Here is a 27185-nt window from a genome sequence, read left to right on the forward strand (position 1 = left end):
GTAACTTACTGTCTCAGGGAGAGCTTTCTTTACTTGGAGTTGGGGTAGAAAGCAGGATTACCATGTGAGAGTGTAGATTGTTTAGAACTTAGATATTTGAAAGGCCATATTGTTTTTCTGGGTCAGATAGGAAGATTAGAAAGTTTATGAATAGAGGATGAGATGTCTTGAGTTTTAAATAGCCTGGTCAATGTGCTGAGCACAAGCATGAGAAGAGCAGAACAAAAGCACAGACTAGTTGGGAGACTATTATAAGAAGTGCACAGAGATGGTGACTTGAGTCTGAGCATTAAAAAGTGGTTATTCTGGATGTTTAAGAAAAGCTGTCAGGATTGTCTGGTTATCTATGGGACATGAATGAACAGTCAAAACTTTTGACTTTTTCGTAATGGAAAAGACAGATTTGCTATTGATGAGGAATATTGGATTTGGATAGGGAAATCAGGTGTTGGTTAAGTCTTATTTCAGGAAAGTTGGAGACATTGAGGACTGCCCACTTACTCTGTGACCTTGGAGTGTGGGGTGCACCATTGTTGATTACTAAGCAAAGGTTTAAACCTAATGCAAAATAGAGTTTGATTTACTTGTTTATTTAAAATGGGTAATTATGGTTTCTGGTTTCAAGAATTATACTTCATGTATATTAATAAAATTCCTTTTACTGTCAGTTTTAAGGATTTGATATGCAGCAAGGAAAAATGATGGAGTGGTTGATGTAATGAGCACTGTCTTAGCTCTTAGTTATGTGGTAAAACTGAAGAAAGAGCAGAGAATAAATGACAGGAAATATCAGAGAACTACATAAATGACAACTCATAGCTATCAAGTATCTGGAGTTAATATTACTTTATTTTTACTATCATTGATTTTTTTAAAAGACTGAATTTATTCTGCTTTCCCCAGTTGCCCTAGAAAATGATGAGAAAATACCTTAATTGAAGTAACATGATTACTATGTGAAAAATAAATATTAATGATTTGTTTTTCTTAGTTTTCTTTTAAAAATGTGAATGGCACTGTATTTTGTTAGTTACAAATTTATATTTGCTTACACTTTTGAACATTATAATTTTGCAAGAAACATGAAAAAGTAGTTTTGATGAAATTTGGTATCTTCAGAAAGGTTAGACACTTCTTATTTTAATTTGGCATAGCAACTTCATCTACTACTAAGATGAAAGTTAGTAAGTTTTTCACTCATTTTTAAAAATTAAGGGTATTTTTGAACTGACTATCCAATTTTAAAGAATATTCAGTAGAATCTGTTAGATAGAAGTAGAAAATAGACTAAGATTACAAAAGATGTTACAAAAATGTAACATTTTATTTTAGAACAAAAGAAATCCTAGGTAAATTTCTCCTGCTATGGTTAACATGAGATTGATGACTTGAAACTTCCTCTGTAGAAGCAAATGTCCTCTCTCTTATAAGTAAGTTTGTTTTACTTTGTGAGAAAAGATTTGACAAAAATATTTTGATTAAAATTCTTGAAAAGTTGATTGAAACCTTTGTTTTCATTATTTTCTTTCTTGCACTTATTTATCTATCTATCTATCTATTTATTTATTTATTTATTTATTTTGCTGGCATGCGTCTTTAGATCCAAAGGCAGAAACCAGATTATATATCACAGTTAATGACTTTGAATTTCATGTCTACAATCGTTCGGATCTTTATGGACGTCTTCAAGAGCTGTTTGGTTTGGAACCAACTATAATTCCACCCAAGAAGGATGATGATAAGACAAGGGAAAATGGAAGAGCAAGAACTCAATCCAAAATCGAAAGGTTGTAAAATAAAAACTTGTATTTTATTAATTTACACTATTTAAATTCTTTTTAGTAGAATATCATCAACAATGTTCACCTTAACAGAATCTTATCCCTTTGTGTTTTTTTTTTATATTTATTTATTTAACCTGCATGCTTGCGTGCGCGCGTGCACACACACACCAGAAGAGGGCACCAGATCTCATTATAGATGGTTATGAGCTACCATGTGGTTGCTGGGAATTGAACTCAGGACCTCTTTAAAGAGCAGCCAGTGCTCCTAACCTCTGAGCCATCTCTCCAGCCCTTATCCCTTTGTTTTTATAGCTATATAATCTTTTAAAAATTAAACTAATGCAAGATTAGTTTTTATGAAAAGTTCAATCTCTTAACATGTTAGTCCATTTTCATAGACTGTTATATAATTTGCCTTTTATCCTTTTAATATGTGTACATAAACACACACCATATTTATATGTTCAAAGTACACATGTAAGTATTGTGTTCTTTGTGTTTCTTAAAATTACATGTGGCCTCTTGTGTAACTTCTTTCTTCTGTTCTGTTCTGTTTTGTTCTTTCTTCTCGGTGGTGCTAGGGATTGAACCCAGGCCTTGCCCATTCTAAGTGAGCAATCTATCACTGAGCTAATTCCCTGTAATCTGCTCGTTATCTGTAAATATATATTTAAATCTTTCTGTATCTGTATACTTTAAATATATAACAATTTTACAAAGGAAAATAGAATAATCTGTATTTGCCATAAAATATGTATCATTATCACTTATCTTTGTGTATATATATATATATATATATATATATATATATATATATGTTGTTGAAAGGGCAAGAGACAGAACAGGAACACATCAATAAAAGGAAATCTATTAATAGAAAAAGAAATATCTTTAAGAAGGCACTTATAAAATAATAGAGTCAACACAGTGTTCAATGCGTAGTAATTTATTATGAGTCTTGGAAAATAAGCCACAATTAGAAAATGATTGGGAAATGAAATGGCTTGTGTACCCTTTCTAGAGATATTAAAGTTACTTAAATTAAAAGTTTTATTCAGGAGTTCTTTTTAAAATCAAACTATTATTTTCAAATGAAGCTCATTATATTTTTAACTTACTGTTATGTTTTAGACACAGATTCTCCTTTTATTTATTTTTTAATTTGAAAATTGATCCATTGTATGAAATATTAATCCCTTTTTTTAAAAAAGGAAATCTTATTATTTGCAACAAAATAGATATTATGAAATAAGCCAAGCCTAGAAAGGCAATCCAGCATAATCTTGTTTATATGTGGAGTTTAAAATAATTGAGCCCACCTGGGCTTAAGGGACAAAAGTGAATGTGAGATCAGCTACATAGTAAGAATGAAATGAAATCTATGCCCTGGCAATGCTGAAGCAGGCATGGTCAGCCCGTATATGGCGGTTCTGTTGAACTCGTCCTTATTGGGTTTCATGATCTAAGTTGATGAGAATGACTGACCTGGTCTCTTCCTCAAGAGGACACCAGATCTCATTACAGATTGTTTGAACCACCAAGTGGTTGCTGGAAATTGAACTCAGGACCCTTGGAAGAGCAGGCAGCGCTCTTAACCTTAAATCTTTGAGAAGTTCCTTTTTTTTCCCCACCAAAAATACATAGTAAGACCCTTTCTCAAAACAAACAAACAAAAAAACGGAACTTGTCAAAGAATTAATAAAAATACTCTTAAAAACATGTTTGAAAAAAAAAAAGAAAACCAACAACATAGATCTCTTCTCCCCCAATCTTAAACTCAAAGAAATAGAGTAGAATTGTGGTTACCAGGGGCCAGAGGTGATGAGAATTAATACTGACTTTATACCTTGATTACATAAATCACATGGCTGATTAACTTTGTTGTGTTGCAAAGTGGGGTGATAAAATGAGTATCACAGTACAATAATTGTGTCATATTCTACTCTAGAGTGTTATTATAGAAAGATGGTTTTTCATTATAGCTTGTAAAAAAGTATGAAAAACTACATGCCAAAAGATACTTTTAGGCATGTTACTTAATATCCCTAATAAATACCTAATAATATAGCTAATAAACATGTCTCCACATGTTTATTGTTTTGTTTACTTGAATACTCATTAGATAGTTTTGGAAAATGCAGTTGGCATGATGTGTGTATGTTATGAGGAAGTTTAATTTTATACCCTTAAGTTTTTCTTCATGTAAGTTTTATTTTTCTCATCAGAGTTAAAGTAAAAACAGAGTCTCAAGACCCCACATCTTCGTGGAGATCACTTATCCCAGTTATTAAGGTCAATGTGAGCACAGTAAGTAAATTATGTTTAAGTCAATGTTTGACACATTAATCCATAGAACTTAATATTATTTGCAAATACAAAGTCCATATAAGAAAATAAAAGTTTTTTGCATATTTTAGTTCCAGGGTATGAATGAACTGTTTTAACACCAGCTGTGTATTTAGGTGCTTATTAAACCTGAAGGACTGTTTACAAGTGGTTAAGTTGCTCTAACCTTATCTTTATTTTCTTTGAATATTGATTTAAATAAATGATAATTATTTTAAATAATGATTTAAATAGCATATACAGCTAAAATGGAATCAGTTATTGCTTGAGAATGTTGGTTATTAGGTCAGCTAAGGAAAAACAATGACTATGCTGGTATAGTATCTCTTTTATGTTTTTAGGGACGTTTGGCGTTTGGGAACCATTACCAACCTCAGACTCTGTGCATCAACTTTGATGATGCTTTCTTAACTTACACTACAAAACCACCTTCAAGTCATCTTGACCAGTTCATGCACATTGTGAAAGGAAAGCTTGAAAATGTTCGAGTAATGCTTGTTCCTAGTCCAAGATATGTTGGTCTTCAAAACGATGAGTAAGAAAACATCATAAAAATAGTAACTTCTTTGTAGCTAATATAAGGAGCCTGTAGTATTCTTCTCATTTCTGTAGTAGAAGTTGTACAGCAATCACATATATTTTCAGTCTGTTAGAGCTTTTGTGTGAAAAGTAATAGGTATACTTTTCAATGTGTTTCTGTATGATTATAATGATAATTTTTTTACTTTCTTATTTATTTTGGATTAAATTAACCTCTGATATTTATGTTAGGACATGCTCATTAAAGGTGTATTTTTGTATCTAGAAGGCTAGGATAAGTAATAAATTGAAGGGATTAATTACAACTCTCTCTTGGGAAAATTGGTTAAGGTAGAGTGGTCCAATTTTGAGATAGCCACTTGACTTTTCCTATCTAGCTTTTCAACTTCTTCCTGTGCTCAAATAGCTGTTTTATTTAGAAGAACATTACATTATACTCATCAGTATGGTGAGACATTTATGCAGGAATAGACTAGACCCTGAGGAAACGGCCCTTTATTAACTCCTGCCAGACACCAAGTCACCTGTTTTTAGAATAACAGTCCCCAATCTTTCTCAGTCTCTTTTATTTTTATGATAAGAACTCTTGCTGAAGTCATATATTTGAAGTTGTATAATTTTAAGTATATACATAGAAAATTTATATTGTAATATTTCAGCTTTTTCTTATATCAGCAATGTAAGTTTTTTATGAAATTATGAAAGGCAAATTTTAATTCTTGGCTGACATTCAACTAAAATTTCCAGGATTGGCTAGCATGGTAGAAAGGGTTTCCTCTGTATGATTTCCAAGTGGCTATGTGTCCATTTGGTTTTACTCTTAATTATTGTTGTATTTAGCCTCTGTTTTAAATAGATTTATCTCATTCAAAACCCAAAGTGAGGACTATAAGCCAATTTTTCATTTTCCTGAACTAATTTATCAATAGATTTCAGGGTCATTTTTTATCACTTAACCTGATATAGTATACAACTAGACAATAAGAGTAACTTGTTACATTTGTTACGGTGTTTGTGTGAAATTTTTTTTTTTTTTAAATATACAATCTCTTGCACCCTTGCACCCAGGAGAGTTGGAGGCCAGCCTGGCCTACAAGAGCTAGTTCCAGGACAGAGGGACAGACTCCAAAGTTACAGAGAAACCCTGTTTCAAAAAACCAAACCAAACCAAAAAGATACAATCTGTCATGTACTTCGTAGTTTATCCCCCCCCCCTTTTTCTCTTCACTCTTAACTGTTGTTCACTAGAGTGCTGAGCATTTTATAGTCTAAGATGTATTTATTAATTTGTTGTGTGTCACACTTGTTCTCGTAGACCACCGAGACTCATGGGAGAGGGTTTTGTGGTGATGCAGTCAAATGATGTTGACATCTACTATTACATGGATGAGCCAGGTGTGTCCTCTTTGAAAGTGTGTCTCAGAGGACTGCTTCTGCTTCTTCTGGGAAATGCGCTTGTATGCATATTTCAAAATTCTGAAAGTTAGCATCAGTAAATGTTAAACACGACAGAGTGTCAAATTCCAAAAAAAGGTATCATGTCTTAAGAGTTGAGTATTGCATTACTGTTTTGTAGACTAATCTTTCCTACAAATGCATTTCATAGATGTACTCAAAAATTGTAAACAAGTAACCCCAAGAAAAACCTCGGGATATGTGTTAACAGGGTAGTTTGTCTTAACTTAGAGGGAAAAAAATTTACAATTTATTACATTTTAATTTCACAACATAAAAATTGAGACTTAACTACTCTCATTGTTTGATAGATGGCTTCCATTTGAGAAAAGTTCCTAATGTTGGATTGTTTGAGCTCTTTTATCATGCTTCTGTTCTTTTTGCCTCCCAGTGGTTTGTGTGGTCAATGTTTTCAGTACAGGACCAGGATCCTTGTCCCTTTGTCATGACATTGTAGAAGCAATAGTATTCAGAAGTTACTGCCACACATTTGTGGTCCAACAGAAAATGTCAATTCTCAAAAGAATTCCTTGTTGAAACCATAAAAAATATCAATTTTATTACCTTTTTAGCCTTAATAGTCTTTGCACTTGGTATGATGAACTGGGAAGGAAGTGTCATGGAGCACTTGTGCTATAAGAGTTCAGAAAAAGTACCCACTTGATTAAGTCATAAGCCTGCTTGCTTTTCTTCATGGAACACTGATTTTACTTGAAAGAATAATTCAAGACAAACCGTATAGTTTTTCATGTGAAAATAAGAATTTTGGAAACTTTGGTGCTGTATGACAGCATCCCAGTATTCACAGCTTTTCTAATGAAACTGTGAGTGATAATAACATGTGGTTTTAGGAAAAGTTTAAGAATTAATTTGCCAATTTTTATAAAAATGAACATAATGAACCACTGTTTTCCAAATAATCAGTACATAATTTTACAGAAACATGCATGGACAAAAGATTCACTCAGAATACAAGAGAGAGCAGTAGATTTTAACATGAGACAGTTTAAAAATTTTAAAAATGTGTTTCATACTACACTGTAATCTTTTGAAGTGTCATTTGTTGAATTTTGCTCTAGTACACACTCACACACACACACACACACACACACACACACACATATGGGCTGTTGAAATGTTTCTTCCTTTTCTATCTACACTGAAGGCAAGATTGCTTCAGACTCTTTTAACAATATTATCTTGTGTAGAGTGGCTATGAGAATCTGTTTTCTGTTTGTCTGGACACTGATTCTTGCTGATGTGAAGAGCAATACAAAAAGTTCTCACTAAATTGTTTTGGAAGTTACAGTTTTTTTTTCCTTGAGGTGAAAACTTAAGTTTAATTAGTTAGTTTTTATTTATTTATACTTTTAAAAAGTTATTCTTTATGTAAATAAACAGTAAGTTTATTGTTTAAATAAAACCTTAAAATCATGGAATTTTAATTTTGAATATAATAAATTTGATATATAATATACAAAAAACAAAACCTACCAACCTCTCTGGAACTTTTAAATTTTTAGTTGTAAGGTTATGTGAGATTAAAATATTTGAACTGCTAATTAAATGTAAGGAAACTTCTTAAAGGTGGTTTTAACTAATTGCTTTCTATATTTTGGAACGTAGGACTTGTTCCAGAAGAAACAGAAGAGAATCTAGAAGGAGAAATAAGCAGTGAAGATTGCAAATTACAAGACTTACCTCCATGTTGGGGACTAGATATTGTCTGTGGTAAAGGAACAGATTTTAATTATGGACCTTGGGCTGACAGACAGAGGTATTTGAGTAAATTATATTTCTAATATTTTTTTTAAGTATATTGATATTTTATTTTAGTTTTTATTGAATACTAGCTTAATGTTTGAAAACATCTTTATTATTTTTTAATTATGTGTATTCATGTGTGTCTGTATGCTTATGTATCCATATGCATTCAGGTATGTGCACCTGAGCTCAGGTACCCATGGAGGCCAGAGGATCTCCTGGAGCAGGAGTTACAGTCATTTGTAAGATGCTTGGTATAGGTGCCAAGAACCAAACTCAGGTCCTCTGGAAGAGCATCAAGTGCTCTTAACAGCTGAATCATCACTCTAGCTCCCATTACTTAATTTTTGAAAACTATTATGTTGTAGCAAAGTAAGTTTTTACTAAACACTTGATCCAGTTAATAATTTGTTTGTGGAGAAACCACAAACTCTAGTGAGCAAGCCTACTTACTGGTTTCTTTGTTTTATTTTTATATTTAATTTACGATTTATTTACTGACCTTCCGTGAGTCAGGGATTTTGGGAATATAGATTAAGAAATGAAAGACTGCAATAGCTTTAGTGAAGCCATGATAAGTGAGGAAGGCTTATCATGACAGGCTCGAAAAGACAGTAGCAGTTTCTGAGGATTAAATAGCAAAGCATTGCTGGGATATTGCCTCAGCAGCAGAAACTTGTTTAATCAAGTTCTGGAGTTCAAGAGTCACACTTGGAGGTATTAGCAATATTGGTCCTTTTTGAGCATCATGAGAGGTGGATGTGTCCCAGCCCCTTCTTGGAGCTAAGGCAACGTATGTTGGCTCCTTTTTTGACATGCCCTGTCCCAGAGTCTGTTGATCTCTTTTTTTGAGAAGCACACCAGCCATACAGGATTGGGTATTTTCTGATGACCCTTCACAAACTCATCTTTAAAGTCCCTGTCACCAAATACAGCCATGTGTTAAAGGATTTAAACATGAAATTTTAGGGTACAGTTTGGCTTGTAACAAGCTGTTAGCATTAAAGATTAGCACAGTGAATAAAGAAGGCCTTACTAGAGGGAATGTGAGTATGGTTTATGAAAGATAAGCAGAAGTTTGCGAGGTGAAAGAAGGGGGTATGACTAATCAAGGAAAGATGAATAAGGACAGTAAAGAAATTTCCCTGAAGGTCTTGTAGGTAGTTCAGAGTTCTGTACTAAAGAGACATGGCAGGTACAGTGATTCATGCCTGTCATTTCAGCATGCCAGAGGGGTCTGTGTAGGAGAATTGTGAGGTAGAGGCCAACCTGAGTTATGAAGTGAGACCCCTCCCTCAACCTAGAAAGCCAGGGGCTGAGGCTTTAAATAAATGTTAGAATGCTTGCCTACCTAATGTGCAAGGCCTTAGGGAAAGAATAAATGAATAGATAAATGCAGGTATGGGTTTTATAGTAATGAGGAGTACCAGAAAGGCTTTGTTTGCTATGTGTTCGTTTTGAGGTGGGGCTGTTGTTCAACCTGGTCTTAAACTCTGGGTTCAACTGATCCTTTTGCTTTAGTGTCCTAGGTATCTGGAACTATATATACTCTTCACTATCATACTTGCTTACCTGGAAGATTATTTAAACTAAACTAGTCTTCCATTTTAAAATAACTTATTTATAATATATTATGACCAATTTCCTACTGCTGAAGAATTTAGGAGACATTTAGCACTGATTATTAGGGGACATTGAGAAATTAGAATAGACACTGGGTGGTGGTGGCTCACACCTTTAATCTCAGCACTTGGGAGACAGAGGCAGGTGGATCTTAGTGAGTTTGAGGCCAGCCTGGTCTACAGAGCAAATTCCAGGACTGTTAGATAGAGAAACCTTATTTCTGTGGGGGGTGGTGGTGAGTGAGAGAGAGAAATTGGAGTAAACATTACTTAGAATTAGGCTAGTTTTGTACTTATGATCTAGTTTTCTTGAAAAAAGAGAGATAAGCTAAGTCCCTCAGTGAATCAGGTATTTTTAACCTGTTGATGGAGTGCTGAAATTAATTCTTGATACATTGGCTTTTTTTAACTTTTTACTTTAAAATGAGTTCCCTACCTAGTACTGTTGGAAAAATTACACACTGTCAAGTAATATGGTCTTTCTTCTTTTTAAAAAATGGTATTAGAGATAAAACCAGGATCCAACATATTCTAGGCAAGTATTCTCAGCATATTTTTTTGTTATTTTTTTACTTTTATCATTTTCCCATCTGCTCACATCCTTTCTCTGCTCTTGCAGCCTCCCCTCGAAAGAAAACCAAATTTTTTTTTAATTGAGAAAAGGAGAAAAAAAAAAACAAAAACAAGGGGCTGGAGAGATGGCTCAGTGGTTAAGAGCACTGCCTGCTCTTCCAAAGGTCCTGAGTTCAATTCCCGGCAATCACATGGTGGCTCACAACCATCTGTAATAAGGTCTGGTGCCCTCTTCTGGCCTGCAGACATACAGACAGAATATTGTATACATAATGAATAAATAAATAAATATTTAAAAAAAAACAAGTTTCCACCTCCTCCCAGCCTCCCATTTCCCTCCCCCTCCTCCCAGCCTTCTCCCCCTCCCCCCACTCCTTTCCCCCTCCCTCTCCAGTCCAAAGAGCAGTCAGGGAAGAAAACCAAATTTAAAAGAAAACCCAAACCAGACAAAACAAAAAAGCAAAACAAAATAAAAACAACAATAACAAAAAAGTAGAAGAATCTTGTTGTGGAAGCCGTAGTGTGACCTGTTGAGTCACACAGTTTACCCTTTAGTCCATTCAACTTTACTTACGAGTGTTCTTGCCAAGCGCTATCTATCTGGCTTGAGGCCTCTGGCTTCTGCTGTGCCACAGATAATGGGCTCTCGCTGGAGCTCCTCTTGGATGTCCTGTTGTTATCCTGTGTTGTGGAGATCCTGCAGTTTTGGATCAGTAGATTTGTCCCCTTCACATGCTCACACAGTTCACAGACAAGGTGAATGTTGGGGTGGGCCAACTCAACCCTGGTTCTGGGCCTGGGTGGTAGCTCCTCCCTAGCTTTTCCTCATCAACACTGCCTGGGTGAGTGCTCCAGCACTGTCTCAGCTAGCTCACCCAGTGCAGCCTGCAGCAAGAAGCAGGACTAGTTCTGCTCTCAGGTTCCTCATATTTGTCTCACCTACACTCACACCACCAGGGCCAGCTCTATTGTTTTAGCCAGGCTAGGTGCAGGGTCCTTTCTCTCAATTGCTGTAGGGGACGCACAAGGGGCGGGGTCAGTTTTCCTACTCTGGCACCCTTCCCCCAACAACAGGGTTAGCTTTAGTGTGCTACCCTGGCAGGGTTCAGGGCCAGCTCTCCTGTGTGCTACAGCTGGTGAGGGGCAGGGCTAGTTCTCTCACTCATGTACCCTGGAACAACTCTCATCTCCAGGCCTCTTCATGGTTCTCAGTGGCCACAGGAGTCACATCAACACAGGCCCCCTTCATGGCTACTTCAGGGCCTCAGACCCAGAACTGGCCTTTGGCAATAGCCCAGGCTCAATCATCACCTTAGACTTGGGTGACTAACAGGCTATTCACGTCAGCCTGTTCCTTACCATGCTCACCTCTTCAGATCCACCTCTAAACATGGCCCCTTGAACCATTCTGCCTTTTCCATTTTCCCACCATGTACTCATTATAATAGTGCCCATTCACTCTGTGCCAGGGCTCTTGATTGGGTTACAGGTGGCACTTGGTTGAGTCTTGCCTGCTCTAGCCACAAGGCTTGGCTGGCACGGAGCTGTTGCTTTTCTTTTCTCACATGGCTGGGCCTAGGAACCCTCAGGTAGTGCTTGGTGTGATGGTGCCTGACTAAGAAATCTGGGAGGAGCCATTAGCTCAGGCCTGGAATGGGCCGAACACTTCTGCTTGATTGTTCATTATATACTTTTCATGTTAATATTTCAGGTATATTGAAATAACATGCCTCAGTATGTCATTGTTGAACAGTTGTTCAAAATCTGGAATAAATTTTTTGAAAACCTTGGAAATATGTTAGTATATTTACTATGCTAGATTATTAAATTTGAGCATCAATGGAGCCTAAAATTTCAGGTTTGAAAACAAAGACTTTATGTTACTAGATTTTAATCTTCCTCTTGTAGTATTTTTTTAGTTTAATGATGCTGTAGTCACTGTGGCATCAGTTGATAATGAGAGGTTTCTATGAAGTAATAACTGACACTATTTGAACTGTATTCAGAAATCTTAGGAGAAATTAGTCTTTGGGGGGGGGTCCTGGTGAACAGTTAGTTATATTAGGAAAATAACTATGAAATGTTTTTGTATTTTTTAACTTGAATAAACCATGATTCCTCTTAAATTATATTTAATCTTGCTATGCTTAAAAATTTCAGCACATATTTACTCAAAAGCCCGAGTTAAATTTTCATAATAAGTTTTTTTTTTTAAATTTTGTTTTGAGACAGGGTCTCTACATAGCCTTAAATACAAAAAGATTCATCAGCCTCTTCCTAAGTGCTGGAATTAAAGGCATGTGCCTCCATGCCAGACACAAATCTCACGTTAGAGACTAACCAATCATAGTATTATTTAGAGAAATGGTACTGTATTTATATGTACTTTCACAACCCTCTCTAGCATGTTTTCCCCTGCTGAGAGAGAACACCAGTGTTTTTAAAAATTAGACTCAGAACACATTAAATCTCAAGGTTTACTCATGCTCTTTAAATCAAAAGGTTTGTTTTTCAGTGTGCTTTGTTCATATGGTACCTCCCTCATGGAAAGACGGCTGTGTGATGTGGGGAAGGTATTGAAGCAGTAGTAAGGGCCATGGTTCAGATCAGCCCTTCTACCCAGTGTTCTTTCCATTACAGCCTAATGCCTGTAGTTCTGGGTGTGCTGTATTTTTTGGATTAGTGTGTTGTGAGTCTCAGAACATTTGCAGAATTTTTGTGCATTTTTACATAATGATGACAAGTCTAACTCTGTGAATTTCAGTTTTCAGATTTTGTTCTGTTCATCTACTTTTTCCAAGTCTCTTATTTTAAGTAGTCTTTACTGTCACTACTGACTCCTTCAACCCTATTATTGAAAAGACATGCACTGCTACCTTCTGTGAACATATACTAAGCTGATGTTGGCCCACATAGAAGACTCTGAGTTGAACATTTGTTAAGTTCTTTCATCCTTGTCAAATGATATAGGGAGACATATATTAGGCTCAGCGACTAAATACTTGTTTACTTTTTAGAATATATTGCTCTTTGTCCTTTCAATGATATTATGTTGATTAAAAGACATGTTCTCAGCCGGGCGGTGGTGGTGCACACCTTTAATCCCAGCACTCAGGAGGCAGAGGCAGGTGGATCTCTGTGAGTTCGAGGCCAGCCTGGTCTACAAGAGCTAGTTCCAGGACAGGAACCAAAAAAGCTACGGAGAAACCCTGTCTCGAAAGTCCAAAAAAAAAAAAAAAAAAAAGACATGGTCTGGTGGTTCAGAGCACTGGTTAGTCTTGCAGAGGACTTGGGGTTACCGGCACCCACATAGTGACTTACAACTGTTTATAATTGTTGTCTCAGGGGATCTTATGTTTTTCTTTTTTTTATCCTTCACACACTGCATCCATGAAATGCACAATATATGTGCAAGCAAAATACCCATAGACATAAAATAAAAATAAATTTTTTAAATGATTGTGACAGTAATACAAAATTCTTCCGTGTGTCACACACTGTTAAGTATTTTTTAATCCTCAGTGCCACTCTCTGAGATAAGTTATTTTTATACACAAGGAAACTGATCAGGTTTTCTCAGAAAGATTAATTCACTTGCTTAGGGAGAAATGATGAATTAAGCTATCTTTCTTCAGTTCTTGATCATTTACATAACTGATAGGCTTATAGTCTGTTTTTACAACTCATATACACTTAGATTGGGGCCTGCCCATGTTTCACTCAGTAATAGTGTATTAGGTGTTCAAAGTTTATTGTTATCTATATGATATGGAAAAATAGTTTGTCAAATGAGATAGCAATGATAGGTTAAAATAAGATTTTAGTTACTTATCAAAGATGATTGTGTTTGACTAACATGCCATTACTCCTTTTTCTTGATATGTAGAGATTGTTTATGGAAGTTTTTCTTTCCACCTGACTATCAAGTTCTGAAAGTTTCTGAGATCGCACAGCCTGGGAGACCAAGACAGATCCTTGCATTTGAACTACGAATGAATATTATTGCAGATGCTACCATTGACTTGCTGTTTACTAAAAACAGGGTATTTATTATAAGATAATAGAAAATAGTGTTTAAAATTTGAAAATTATTTTTTAGAGTATTTTTTGGGTCATAATTCTATGCTTAGCTTCATTTCTATTTTATGTTTACAATACTTTGTTAAATGCCAAATAATGAAAAGAAATTAATAATGATTAATAGTAATAACAGTGAACTTTTAAGTTATCTTCTAATTTTTCCTTTGTATTTTGTTAAATTGTTTTAGTATAATTTTGGTGTAAATCTGAACCTTTGTTTTTCCAAATTTTTAATACTTCATATTATTAATTATATTTCTTTGATAATTTAGAAGTAAAATGATAGGAATATAAATACAATAAATCTCATGTAATTAATCTTGTTCTTTTGGTAGGAAACAAATGCTGTACATGTAAATGTAGGGGCTGGCTCATATTTAGAAATTAATATTCCAATGACAGTTGAAGAAAATGGTAAGTTATCATTATTTTGCCTGAAATAATCAGTGACATGATTAATATGGTAATGTAGTTTGTTAGTCCTTCCAGATTAATAATAGTAATGTTTTATTTTAATTTTTTTGTCTATTATAAATTTAAGTATAGTTTAGGTTTTTACTGATACATAAAAGTGTATCTATTTATGAGGTGCCATGTGATGTTTGAACCCATGTATATAGACTTACAATGTTCAAGTCAAAGTAAACGTGTTTCTACATTTATAACTTTTGTGTGGTAAAAGAATTTAAAATCCTTTTGTTTCGCACTTATTTTTTTGAGACAGCATTTCGTTATGTAGACCATGCTGAGCAAGGACTTGCTATGTAGCTTAGGCTTGTCCCCAACTTGAGATGCTCCTTCCTCAGACTCTCAAGTGCTGTGATTGCAGATTGGAACTACCATACTGACCAGCTTTCCTTGAGCTTTTTGAAGTGTATAACATTCTCATTATCTGTGGATCAGCCTACAATTTGTGTCTATAACTTAGTAGTCATTTTTACCCACTCCTAACCCTTCCTTTCTCAGTACCAGCCTTGAGTAACTACCATTCTGCTCTCAACTTCTATAAGCTCAGTGTTTATTTTTTTCTTGTTTTAGGTTGCATGCGCTAATGAGATCATTAATAAGATCACATCCTTTTTTGTGTGTCTTATTTCACTTGACATAATGACTTTCATTTGGAGCCATTTTGTCTTATCATTTGATAAGAATTCAACCTTTTTTTTGTGGCTAGATTCCCATTTCACATATGTACCATATTTTATTCTGTTCATTCATCAGTTGATGGATACCGCACCTAGTTTGTTTTCATGTCATGACTTTTGTGCATGGTGCTACCATGAACATGGGCATGCAGATGGCTCTTCAGCCCACTTATTCATTGCCTTTGGAGATAGACTCAATAATGGGGTTGCTGGATCATGTGATAGTCCTATTTGTAAGTTTTTGAAATATCCTTGAGCAGATGAGGGCATAGTTTTACATTTCAATGTACCTGTACTTTAAGTGATTACATAATATTTGAGTATCTAGCAAGAACAATTTTTGACTTGTTAGAAATAGTAATTCTATGTTTTTCTTATATTGTACACATCTCTTGTAGGTCTGATAATTTTTCTAGTTAAGCTTTGGTACTGTGAGAGTGGATACTGTATCAATCACAGGTCTCATACTTACTTCAGATCCTGGAATTTGAACAGTAATTGTTTGATAAATAGGCTTAAATTTTTGCTTTGTTTTTGTTTTTTGAGATAGAGTTTCTCTGTGTAACAGCTCTGACTGTCCTGGAACTCATTCTGTAGACCACGCTGGCCTCGGACTCACAGTGATCAACCTACCTCTGTCTCTCAGGTGCTGGGGATAAAGGTGTGCACCACCCCTGCCTGGCACAAATTTTTTTAGGGTGTGACATTAATAGATATTTTTTTCATAGACTAAGCTGGGTACTTAGAACAGTGTAACTGTGAGAAAGAAAAAAAGCGCATATTAAAATATTAAATAATTCTCTTACAGCTACAATTTCATCTGAGCTACTATAATTCATTGCATATTTGAAATTTGGGCACTTAATCAGTAACATGAATAAATAGTGCTTTAGGTTAAGTTTTGCTTTTTTTTACTCCCACTTTAGTATATTTGTTACTGAGGAGAGTTAAGATGAAATTGTGTACATAGTCACTTTCTTGATGTAAAGAGAATAGTGATAGACTCTATTTTAAGGTCATTAAATGGCAATGATAGTATGGATATCTGTCATTAATTTTTTTAGACATATTTTATTTTATTTAGCTCTCCTATCTTGTTTCTGTCATCTATATCCATGCTCCTATATAAAGCGAGAAAGAGAGGTTGATTCATTTCTTATATTTACATAAAATTTACAGCATTTGGGCTTTTCTGTTTAAATAATCCATTGAAACAGTGACTGAGGATGGCATAATATATACTCCCACCCAACTCCAGGTTCTTTTTCTTGTAAAGAACTAGAGCTCATGTGAGCTCTTGAAGGAGAGATCTGAGATCCTCTAGCGCTGCCTGATTCATAGGAGTTATTTGGTAAGAAAAGTCTGTTAGAAATACTTTAGTTACAGTGTATCACAGGGGAGAAGGAAAATCGGAAGTTGTATAAAATTAATAATGGTTCAAATATGGGAGTGTTCTGACCTTTTAGTTCCTAGCACCAACCACATGGTGGTTTACAACCCACTGTAACATTCTCTCTGGCATGAACACACGTGGTGCACATCCACAAAGGCAGGCAAAATACTTACTTACAAAATAAAATTTTTAAGTTGATCAATCAATCATTTTCTTAGTTATGTGTTTTTATTTTATTTATTTATTTACTTGGTTTTTCAAGACAGGGTTTTTGTGGCTATGGAGCCTGTCCAAACTAGCTCTGGTAGACCAGGCTGGCCTTGAACTCTCAGAGATCCTCCTGCCTCTGCTCCCCCCTCCCCCAGTGCCCTACTAGTTACGGTTTCTGTTGCTGCAATGAAACACCATGACCTGAAAGCAAGTTGGGGAGGAAAGGGTTTTTTGGCTTACCTTTCACATTGTTAAGGAAGTCAGGATAGGAACTCAAACAGAGCAGGAACTTGGAGGCAGGAGCTGATGCAGAGACCATGGAGGGGTGCTGCTTACTGGCTTGCTTCCTGCATCTTGCTCAGTTTGCTTTCTATAAAGAACCCAGGATGACCAGCCCAGGGATGGCGCCACCACAGGCTGAGCCCTCCCACATCAATCACTAATTAAGAGAACACCTTACAGTTGGATCTTATTTCTCTCACTTGTGGTTCTCCTCTTCCAGATAACTCTAGCTTGTGTCAAGTTGACTTAAGGCTAGCCTGCACAATAATGCACATAGTAAATATCCTTGTGTAATTTCACAGTGCATAGCTATTGTACAAATGTTGGCACACTGAGATAAATGTGGGCCAGCTGAGGATTGAGGAATCAGTATTCCAAACACCCATATGCTAGAAAAAAAGGACCAGTTTTCACAGGGTACCCTCTGACCTCCACACAGACATATACCCAAATGCATAAAATGTAACAAAAGTTGTCAAAAGGATTTGGCGGATTTTTAAGATGACTTTGTGGAGCTTAGGAATGACACATGGACTTAGGAATCATGGAAAGGACAACACATGGCTCCAAGCACACAGAAACCTAAAGTATTTTTCAAATTCAAATATTTAGGATGGAAAAGAAAGCCTATAGCGGAGTGTGTTGTAGATATGCTATAAAACTCTTAGTATAATAACATACAGCTAGTTAGAAAAGGAGGCTCATTAGGGAAGGAAATGGCATTTTAAACTTTCCTGCTTGTGCCGAGAATGGCATTTATTGATGTGAAAGTGTCATTATAAGAGAAATAGATGATATTTGGCAACTGTAGTTATATAGGGAGTAGTTGAAAAAAGTGATGAAAAAATAATATACGTGAGTCAGTGAATAAAGTAAAAGTATGGAGCTTGTGTTAATATTTGAAAAGTATTCCTTGGGCCGGAGAGATGGCTCAGTGGTTAAGAGCTCTGCCTGCTCTTCCAAAGGTCCTGAGTTCAATTCCCAGCAACCACATGGTAGCTCACAACCATCTGTAATGAGATTTGGTGCCCTCTTCTGGCCTGCAGGGATACATGGAGGCTGAACACTGTATACATAATAAGTAAATAAAGTTTTTTTTTAAAAAAAGAAAAGTATTCCTTAGAGAGTAAACATGCAGTAAGTCTTCATATCTGTAGGCTTCAATATGAAAATATTTAAGTAAAGTTGAGTTTGTACTGTATACTTTTTCCTTGTCATTCCCTAAACAGTACTGTTTAGTGGTTATTATGTAGTGTTTACATTGCATTAAAGATTAAGTATAAGTAATGTGGGATAATTTGGCATATGTGGAAGATGTATGAAATAATGTGAAATACTTTGACATTTCACATAAAGGTCTTGAACATTATAGATTTTGGTTTAATTATGGGATCCTGGAACCATCCTGAATGGATACTGAGAGAGCATTGTAGGTTCATACTCCAAAGCAAACTAGAGTAGATATCAATGGTGATGATGATTCCTTATTATATTAGCAAGCTCTTTTACTGAAGAATACTTAAGCTGTTTCTCAGGGATTATTTTTTTTGAGTTGGTTTTACTACAAAAATTATAATTTTTATTCTAGTCCTTACGTTTTATATTTCTATTTATTAGGTTACACTCCTGCAATTAAAGGACAACTATTACATGTTGATGCTACTACCAGCATGCAGTATCGAACCCTGTTAGAAGCAGAAATGTTAGCAGTAAGTCTAAATATATGAATGTATTCTTTTAGTAGTTATAATTTGGTTTCAAATTTTCAGTGTAAAATTAAAAATTAACTGTTTTCTTATTTAAGAACTGCCAAGTAGGTACTTTAGTTATACCATACTAGGGAAGAGAAGTTGATTGCAGATACTGTGTACTGCCTTTGCATTCCTTTATTGCCCTGCTTCTTTCCTTGCTTCCTTCCCTCCCTCACTTGCTCCTTCCTTCCTTCCCTCTCTCCCTCTCTGTCTCTCTCTTTCCTTCCCTTGCTCCCTCTTTTCTTCCTTCCTTTTTTCTTTTCTTTTTTCCTCAAATTTTTGGAGACAGGGTTCTTCTGTATTACCCAGGATGTCCTGGAACTTGCTTTGTAGACCAGGCTAGTCTCGAACTCACAAATCTACCTGCCCCTGCCTCCTGAGTGCTGGGATTAAAGGCGTGTGCTACCTCCCCATCCCGCCACCAGGCTTATTGCTCTGCTTCTAATATATAGGAAGTGAGTAGAAGGCCTCAAAAGTTGTTTGAATGCTAATTTTCAACTTCATGTGTTTTTCCTAAATTATAAGTAAAATAATTTTTGAGCATGTATGGCTTGCTTGGATTTTCTCTCAGAGCTTAACATTTTATTCTTCGTCAAGTCAGTGACTAAGTTTAAAGGAAGAAAATTTTGATGGTACTTTGGGTTGTCTGACAGTACATGTAGTTTAAATTTCAGATTAAGATACTCATTAATCTGGGACTTAAAAAGAAAAGTCAGTAACAACAACAACAACAACAACAACAAAAACCCACTGTTTAGAATGGTTGGTATGCACTGAAGATTCATTTATATAAGATGATGTCATAAGGTTCTTAATTACTTGCCTTAAGCTAACATTTTACACATAACCTACAAGTAAATAGAAGAAAATTTCACAATTACTAAGAAAAACCCATATATATTTATATAATTATCTACAGCAGCATTCACAAATAGTCAGGTTTGTTGGCTTAGCCTGAGAGTCAGTATGTAGTCTTTTCTGTTGACGTGAATTAAGTTGATGCCAACATTGTTGAAATAAAACCTTAATTTTTGGAGCATTCATATTTCATAAGTATAAAAACGTGCCTTAGTATATGAATAATATAAAATTACTACAGAAATCTATTATTACGTAAAATCTAGCATTAAAATCTATCAAAATCAGTATTCCTTACAGTTCAGCACTTGTTAGAATTCTCAAGCTATTGCTGATAAAACATTGCTGCTACTCTTAAGCAGGCAGCTTTTTCCTTTGCAGAAATGCCAGGATCAGGTTGTATGATGGTGTGCATGGTATTCCACCTTCCTTCTATTAACAGAGGAGGAATTAGGGGCATGGTTTATTACCTGCTACATTAGTTAGCTGGTTTAAAGTAGAGCATGAGTCCTTGTTCTCAGAAAATTTTGACTACACCAAAGCTTAATATTTCAAAGATGTGAGTATTGACCAGGAATACTGACCTTTTGCTACAGCAAGTTGTTTTTTTAAATTTACTTTTAATTTATTTTTCTCTCATATATTACATTCAAATCGATGTTTCCACTCCCTCCTCTTTTTCCAGTCCCTTCCCCCAATCTACTTTTCTTCATTTCCCTTCAGAAAAGGGCAAGCCTCCCAGGGATATAAGACAAACATGGCATAACAAGTCACAACAAGAGTAGGTGCATCCCCTCATATTAAGGCAATCCAACAGGAGGAAGAGTCCCTAAAGCAGGAAAAAAAAAACAGAAAAGTCAGAGACAGTCCCCATTCTCACTTTTAGGAGTCTCACAAGAACACTGGCTACACAACCATAATGTATACAGAGGACAGTCCCATAGAGGCTCTCTGACTGTCACTTCAGTCTCTGTGAGCCCCTATAAGCCCTGTTTAGTTGATTCTGTGGGATGTTTTGTGTGTGTGTGTGTGTGTGTGTGTGTGTGTGTGTGTGTGTGTGTGTGTGTGTGTGTGTGTATTGAATCCTTTGGCTCCCACAGTCCTTCTTTGCAGCCTTCATCAGAATTCGCCTAATGTTTGGATGTGGGTCTCTGCATCTGTTCCCATCAGTTGCTGGATGAAGCCTCTCTGATGACAATTTTGCTAGGCTGTGGTATAGAAGTATAGCAGAGTATCATTAGAATCATTTCATTTACTTTTTTTCTTGTTTTTATTTTACTGGTTGTGTTACAACAGTTTTAAAAGTCTCAGACACCTTCTGTTCAGCTCAGTGGGAAAATAAATTTTAATTACTCACTAGTGTGTGTGCCTTCATTTCCAATGCTGTTAGCATTGTCACATTTTAAGCTCTAACATTTGTTTTGCAGTTTCACATCAATGCCAGCTACCCCAGGATTTGGAACATGCCACAGACCTGGCAGTGTGAATTAGAGGTTTATAAAGCCACCTACCACTTCATCTTTGCACAGAAGAACTTCTTTACAGGTATTTTTTGGTAAACATAGAGTGATTTATTGTGATGAGCTTATTTCTATTCTGTAGGATTACTTTTATATTCAATATAGGGATTTGGTGATATTATTTATGCTATCTTAATTTGTTTTAGGCTGAGAATACCAAAGGAACTATTTTAATACAAATTTTTTGTTTTCGTCAATTCCAAACAATGGCAGTGAAAATATTAAACCAATTTTGAGCTTAGAAACAAATGGAAGAGCTTAGTTTAGCCTATGGCTTTGGATCAGGTTAGTAAAACATAAAGCACTGATGAGCCAGTTGCTGGCTTTTCCAGCTTTATAGCATGATCTATGACAGTATACTCAAATAGTAAAATATATTATTTTAGCTCAAACTTTTCTGTTAGTGTGGATTATGTCAATGCCATTATAGTTGGAAATAAAAAAAAACAACTTCTTGGTGCATTCATATTTCATAAAAAACAGGTAGTCTGCCGGGCGATGGTGGCGCATTTGATCCTAGCACTCGGGAGGCAGAGGCAGGCAGATCTCTGTGTGTTCGAGACCAGCCTGGTCTACAAGAGCTAGTGCCAGGACAGGCTCCAAAGCCACAGAGAAACCCTGTCTCGAAAAAACAAAAACAACAACAACAACAAAAAAAAAACAAAAAAAAAAAGAGGTAGTCTGGGTCTATGAATGTTATAAATATTACTACATCAAATCTAGTAGCTTTTATGATTGTGGCTCTAGAAGTTCATCCCACAGAGTTGATCTGATTTATTAGGATCAACAGCTGCTTTATGGAGACACAACATTTGCTTCATTGCTTCTTACTATTTAAATCTTTTTAAGACTTTTCCTAGTTTCAGATACTTTCTTTCAGGCATTTCATTTTTGCATCAGCAGTATTAAAAATAGAGTTGAGTTAAAAACCTTCATGATTTAAAAAAATGTACTTTAAAGTTGCTCTTTAAACTAGATGTTTTGTTACTTTTAAATACTTGATTACACATTTCTTTAATTAGAACAGATTTTCTGTACTTTTTTGTCACTCTAATTCTTATGCTTTTCCTGTTTAATTCATTCTTTTTTATAGTGTGTCTGTACCATTTAAGTTCTCATTTCTTAGATAACTGTCACATTTGACCGCTTTATATTGATTCTGAAAGACATGATAGCATAGTAACTTCAGGAGTACCTTTTAAATTTACTAATTTTACTGAAAGGCTACCTCTTAGATATTAATAGTGGTTCATCCCTGAGTGAATATCCTTGGTCACGGTGCTTGAATTGTTTTCTCTGTTGACAGAATCTACAAGAAATAAGTTCTCTAGCTGGTATGAGGGAATGCCCTTTGTTCAACAGCAATTCTCTTTTTCTTTTGGTGTTTCTGTTAATTAATTTCTTTTATTAATTAAAATTTTCTACGTATTTCATATCCTGATCACAGTTTACCCTTTCTCTTCTCCTCCCCTCTGTCCTCCAAAATCCATTACTCCATTTCTGTTTAGAAAAGGGCAGGCCTCCCATGGCTATCAACAAAGCATGGCAAGACAAGATTTCTTGAGTAAATTGGGAGCATGGGGACCTTGAGGGAGGGTTGAAGTGCGGAGTGCAGAGGCAGGGAGGGGAGCAGAGAAAAATGTAAAGCTCAATAAAAATCAATTAAAAAAAAAGCATGGCATATCAAGTTGCTGTAGTACTAAGCACTTCTTGTATTAAGGATGGGCAAGGCACCCAGTACAAGGACTAGATTCCCCAAAGCCAGGCAGTGTTAGGGACAGCCCCTGCTCCCATTGTTGGGAGTCCTGCAAGTAGACCAAGCTATATAACTGTCACATATTATCTAGAGGGCTTAGATTGGTTCCTGTAGGCTCGCTGGTTCAGTTCAGACTCTCTGAGGTCCTATGAGTCCAGCAGTGATTCTTACGCCTTTTATAATAAGGTAAAATAGTTCTTTAGAAATTTGGATGTGGGGCAGAGCTTTATCATAAATACAATGCCCCAGGAGTTGAAGCTGTCAAAGAAAGGTGGAAACTGAAGCCTCTTGTGAAAATAGATTGATTTAAGAATATTATGATGGGGGGGGGGCAATTATGGACCAATACAAAGCTCTAATACCAACTGGTTGACATTTTATGGGGTATTACTTATAACAATTTAGTTCTCTTTTCTTTTTTTTTCCTTTTTCTTTTTTTCTGATATTTTGAGACAAGGTTCTGTGTAACAGCCCTAGCTGTCCTGGACCTAGCTTTTGTGGACCAAGCTGGCCTCAAACTCCCAGAGATCCACCTGCCTCTGCCTCCTGAGTGCTGGGATTATAGACGTGCACTACACCACCCAATTAACAATTTAGTTCTAAAGTAAGTTGTTAGTGTGTTTTTCAGATTAATTTTTAACTTACTGTCTTTATAATTTTTAAATTTCTTGCACAAATGAATTAGGTCATAAAGAAAGTGCTTCATTTTTCTAATCACATTATTTGATAAGACCATCTGGTAATGTGAGCAGCTTTTGATCTGAAGAAAAAAGTGCTATTAAAGTGCAACAAGTGCTTATTACAGATATTAATAAAAATGGTTTTGGCAATCACTTCTTAGACTCTGGTTATTGTACCGTAGTCTTCTGTAAGACAGAGTTACTTCTTGCTGTGTGACTGCTAATATTCGCAGTAGGTTACTTGCTATAGCAGTCTTCCTTGGCTTACTACCACTGTGGTGTTAGGTGGTAGGTGATGTTATAGGGCCTTTGATTAAGTATTTAATTTTCATCTTTCTTGGACCCATTTGGCCTCTCAGTTGAACAGGGATTTCTGTTAAACAGTTTGAAGTTATTGTCTCTTGTAGCAGAAACTTAATAAAGTTTCTGTTATGTGTGTGAAAAATATTTTTCACCCCAATTCTTAATATTTATCAGTAAAAATATAGAAGCTTGTGTGAAGATAATATTGTATGATGATATTATAAACTTTCAAATAAGGTTTTAAAATCTAAGATTTATTAAAGTGGAAATTAGTGATTTATACCATTTCAATTACTACTGAAGAAAAACATTAAGATTTGTTAAAATCGAAGGTGGCGAATAAATTTATTTAGAAACTACATTCATTTCCTGAGCTATTAAATGATTCGAATTTCTGTTTTTTACTAAATTCATGTTGTGCTTTTAACCAATGTAAGTATATGATAGATAGATGCTTCTACTAGACATTCCAAGTCTCATAATAATTTAAAACAATTACTGAATATGATTTCTGCCCACAGAGAACTTATGGGCATATCACTTAGGTTTTTTCTTGTTTTAATTAGTAATCTCAAGTACATCGATAGACATACTAGATATAAAATGAAACAGTGCAAAACATTATGTTGAGCTAGAGTAAACTATGGTCCTTCCACTGCATCTGAGATGGAAGGACATCAGAAATTAATGCCATCTGAAGGCATAAATAAAGAAGGTTTATTAATGATGGAAATGGACTTTATAAAGTGAACCTTGATATAATAGGAATGATTTATGTAACATTTTGGCATTTACAAAGCTCATTAATTTATATTTTTTTCATATAACTCTAAAAAGAAACAATATTATTGTCTCTAAGTTAACAGTTAGAAACTTGAAGAAAAGCTGGGTGGTGATGGTGCACACTTTTAGTCCCAGCACTCGGGAGGCAGAGGCAGGCGGATCTCTGTGAGTTTGAGGCCAGCCTGGTCTACAAGAGCTAGTTCCAGGACAGGTTCCAAAGCTACAGAGAAACCCTGCCTCGAAAAAACAAAACAAAACAACAAAACAAACAAAAAACCAAAATCTTGAAGAAAATAGAATTAATTATTGAAGCAGATATTTGTATAGTACCTGCCATTAGAAATGGTTGTTTTCCTTCCACATAAAGGATATGAATGACAGGGTAGTCATTACTTCATATCCATAGATTATTGGTTCCTTGTATAGACAAAATCTGTAGATGCTCAGTACCTTCTATGAAATGGTATGGTTCTGGAATATAGATTATATATCTTCCTGTATACCTTTAATCTGCAAGTTACTTAAAATACTTATCACAGTGTTGATATTTCATAAAAAATCACTTGTAGTATCTAAGGAATAATGACAGGCAAATGTTTAGTTCATATGCAAAGAAAAACATTTTCAACCCATGGTAGATCGTATCTATGGTTATGGAAAGATGACTATATTAGTTTCAGACAGGTTAAATAGTGTGTGTGTTTGTGTGTATGTGTGTGTGTGTATAGTATATATATATATAGTGCATATGCTGAACTATAAGAGTTTACTAAGGAGAAAAATGAAGAAGTCAGTCTGGAAAATGTTGAATTTTATTATGAAATTGATTATTTCCAGGGATGAATTTTGAAGGAATAAATCTTGAAAGAAAGAAACAGAGTCAGACTTCTTCAAGAGGCTGGGATGTAGAACTGAAGTTTAAGTGTCTCCTTGAATGTTTTCCCTTTTATTTTTCTTTCTGTTTTTGAGGCGAATGTCTACCTTTGTAAAACAGGGAAGAAGATAACTTTGGGAGTGGATGGAAGTGGAGATGTATTGCATGTGTGCCAGTCCCAATGAAGCTTGTATGCAGGATGTTTGCCCCTGTAGTTTTGGTATAAACACTTCCTTTGTTAGAAAATAAAACAATGAGTGTGTGTATATGTTTCCAAGGTAAGCATAGGTGCAATAGGAGTGGCTACCCTCTGTAATTTTTAAATGAAATAAAGATATATTTAAAGTAAATTTGACATACTAAGATTTCCCTTTTCTATTAATAGTAAAGGTTAATAGTTACATACCTTTTATTTGATTTATTTTTAATATTAATGAGATTAATTATAGTTAAGATTGCTATTTATTAAGTCAGGATTAGGCAGCTAATTTTTACATAAAATCATATGATACATTTATGACTTTTATGACTGCTTTCTGTCATGATTCTAACTCATTTTTTCAGTTTAAAGATCCTCTTTAAAAACAAAGTGACATTAAATATTTAGGTTTTATTTGTAAATTCCCTTCAAGTAGTCTCAATGATAAGTGTACTTTATGGAGTGCTTACTTGATGACATTTAGTTGTTCAAATGTCACATAAATCACTTCAATTCTTCCAGTAAGTTAGGGAAATTGTCTTTATTCTTATTGTCTTTATTTAGGAGAAAGTAGTAATACTTAAGTTATATTCTCAAAATTATGTTGCTAATAAAGCCAGAACTTAAAGTTATTATGGTCTGCTATCAGAACCAAAAATGCACACCTAATTTCATGTACATGGCATGAGGCTTCTATGTATTATAAGTGTACAAAGCTGAATTTGACATCTCTAAGAATAGAGCTATTTCTCAAGAAATGTTGATCTTGATGATTATATACAATCCATACAAATGACAGGAAAACAGAAGAAAAAGTTGTGGAAACTACTGTACTTCCAAAGCTAGTATTACCATATACAGAACCTTTACTTCTTTCTTTTTTCCTTTTTTTTTTTTTTTTTTTTTTTTTAGTTTTTTGAAACAGGATTCTTCTGGGTAACAGCTCTGGCTGTCCTGAAACTCATTTTGTAGACCAGGCTGGCCTCAAACTCACAAAGATCCACCTGTCTCCTCAGTGCTGGGATTAAAAGCGTGTACCACCAACAGCCTAATGAGAGCCTTTACTTCCTAAATTTAAAAGAAAATTAATTTAACAAAGAAACAGACTAGATATATAAAGACAAATTTAAAAGACGCAACTAGGAACCGGTACAATAATCCACATGTAAAAATGCTTGCTGCTGCATAAGTCTGGTAATCTAAATTTGACCCCTATAGCCTGTGTAAAGGTGAAAGGAGAAAACTGACCCCACACACTTATTCTCAT

General features: G+C 35.1%; 1 protein-coding gene across 10 annotated transcripts in view; it reads left to right on the forward strand.

Annotated features, from left to right (window-relative positions):
- The window catches only part of Bltp1 (bridge-like lipid transfer protein family member 1), a 173935-nt gene that overhangs the window by 19670 nt on the left and 127080 nt on the right, over positions 1 to 27185 (forward strand). For 9 of the 10 annotated variants that reach the window (XM_075950555.1, XM_075950545.1, XM_075950552.1 and 6 more), the window contains exons 7-15: positions 1601 to 1787; positions 4010 to 4091; positions 4472 to 4665; positions 5986 to 6065; positions 7752 to 7902; positions 13971 to 14127; positions 14500 to 14578; positions 18812 to 18903; positions 21231 to 21348. In XM_075950555.1, the coding sequence (XP_075806670.1) occupies positions 1601 to 1787; positions 4010 to 4091; positions 4472 to 4665; positions 5986 to 6065; positions 7752 to 7902; positions 13971 to 14127; positions 14500 to 14578; positions 18812 to 18903; positions 21231 to 21348 (1140 nt within the window). Of the gene's footprint in view, positions 1 to 1600; positions 1788 to 4009; positions 4092 to 4471; positions 4666 to 5985; positions 6066 to 6144; positions 6204 to 7751; positions 7903 to 13970; positions 14128 to 14499; positions 14579 to 18811; positions 18904 to 21230; positions 21349 to 27185 lie in introns of those variants that run through there. The other variant, XM_075950553.1, reaches the window with a different exon arrangement.

This window comes from Microtus pennsylvanicus, chromosome 16, assembly GCF_037038515.1.
Source record: "Microtus pennsylvanicus isolate mMicPen1 chromosome 16, mMicPen1.hap1, whole genome shotgun sequence".
NCBI lineage: Eukaryota > Metazoa > Chordata > Mammalia > Rodentia > Cricetidae > Microtus > Microtus pennsylvanicus.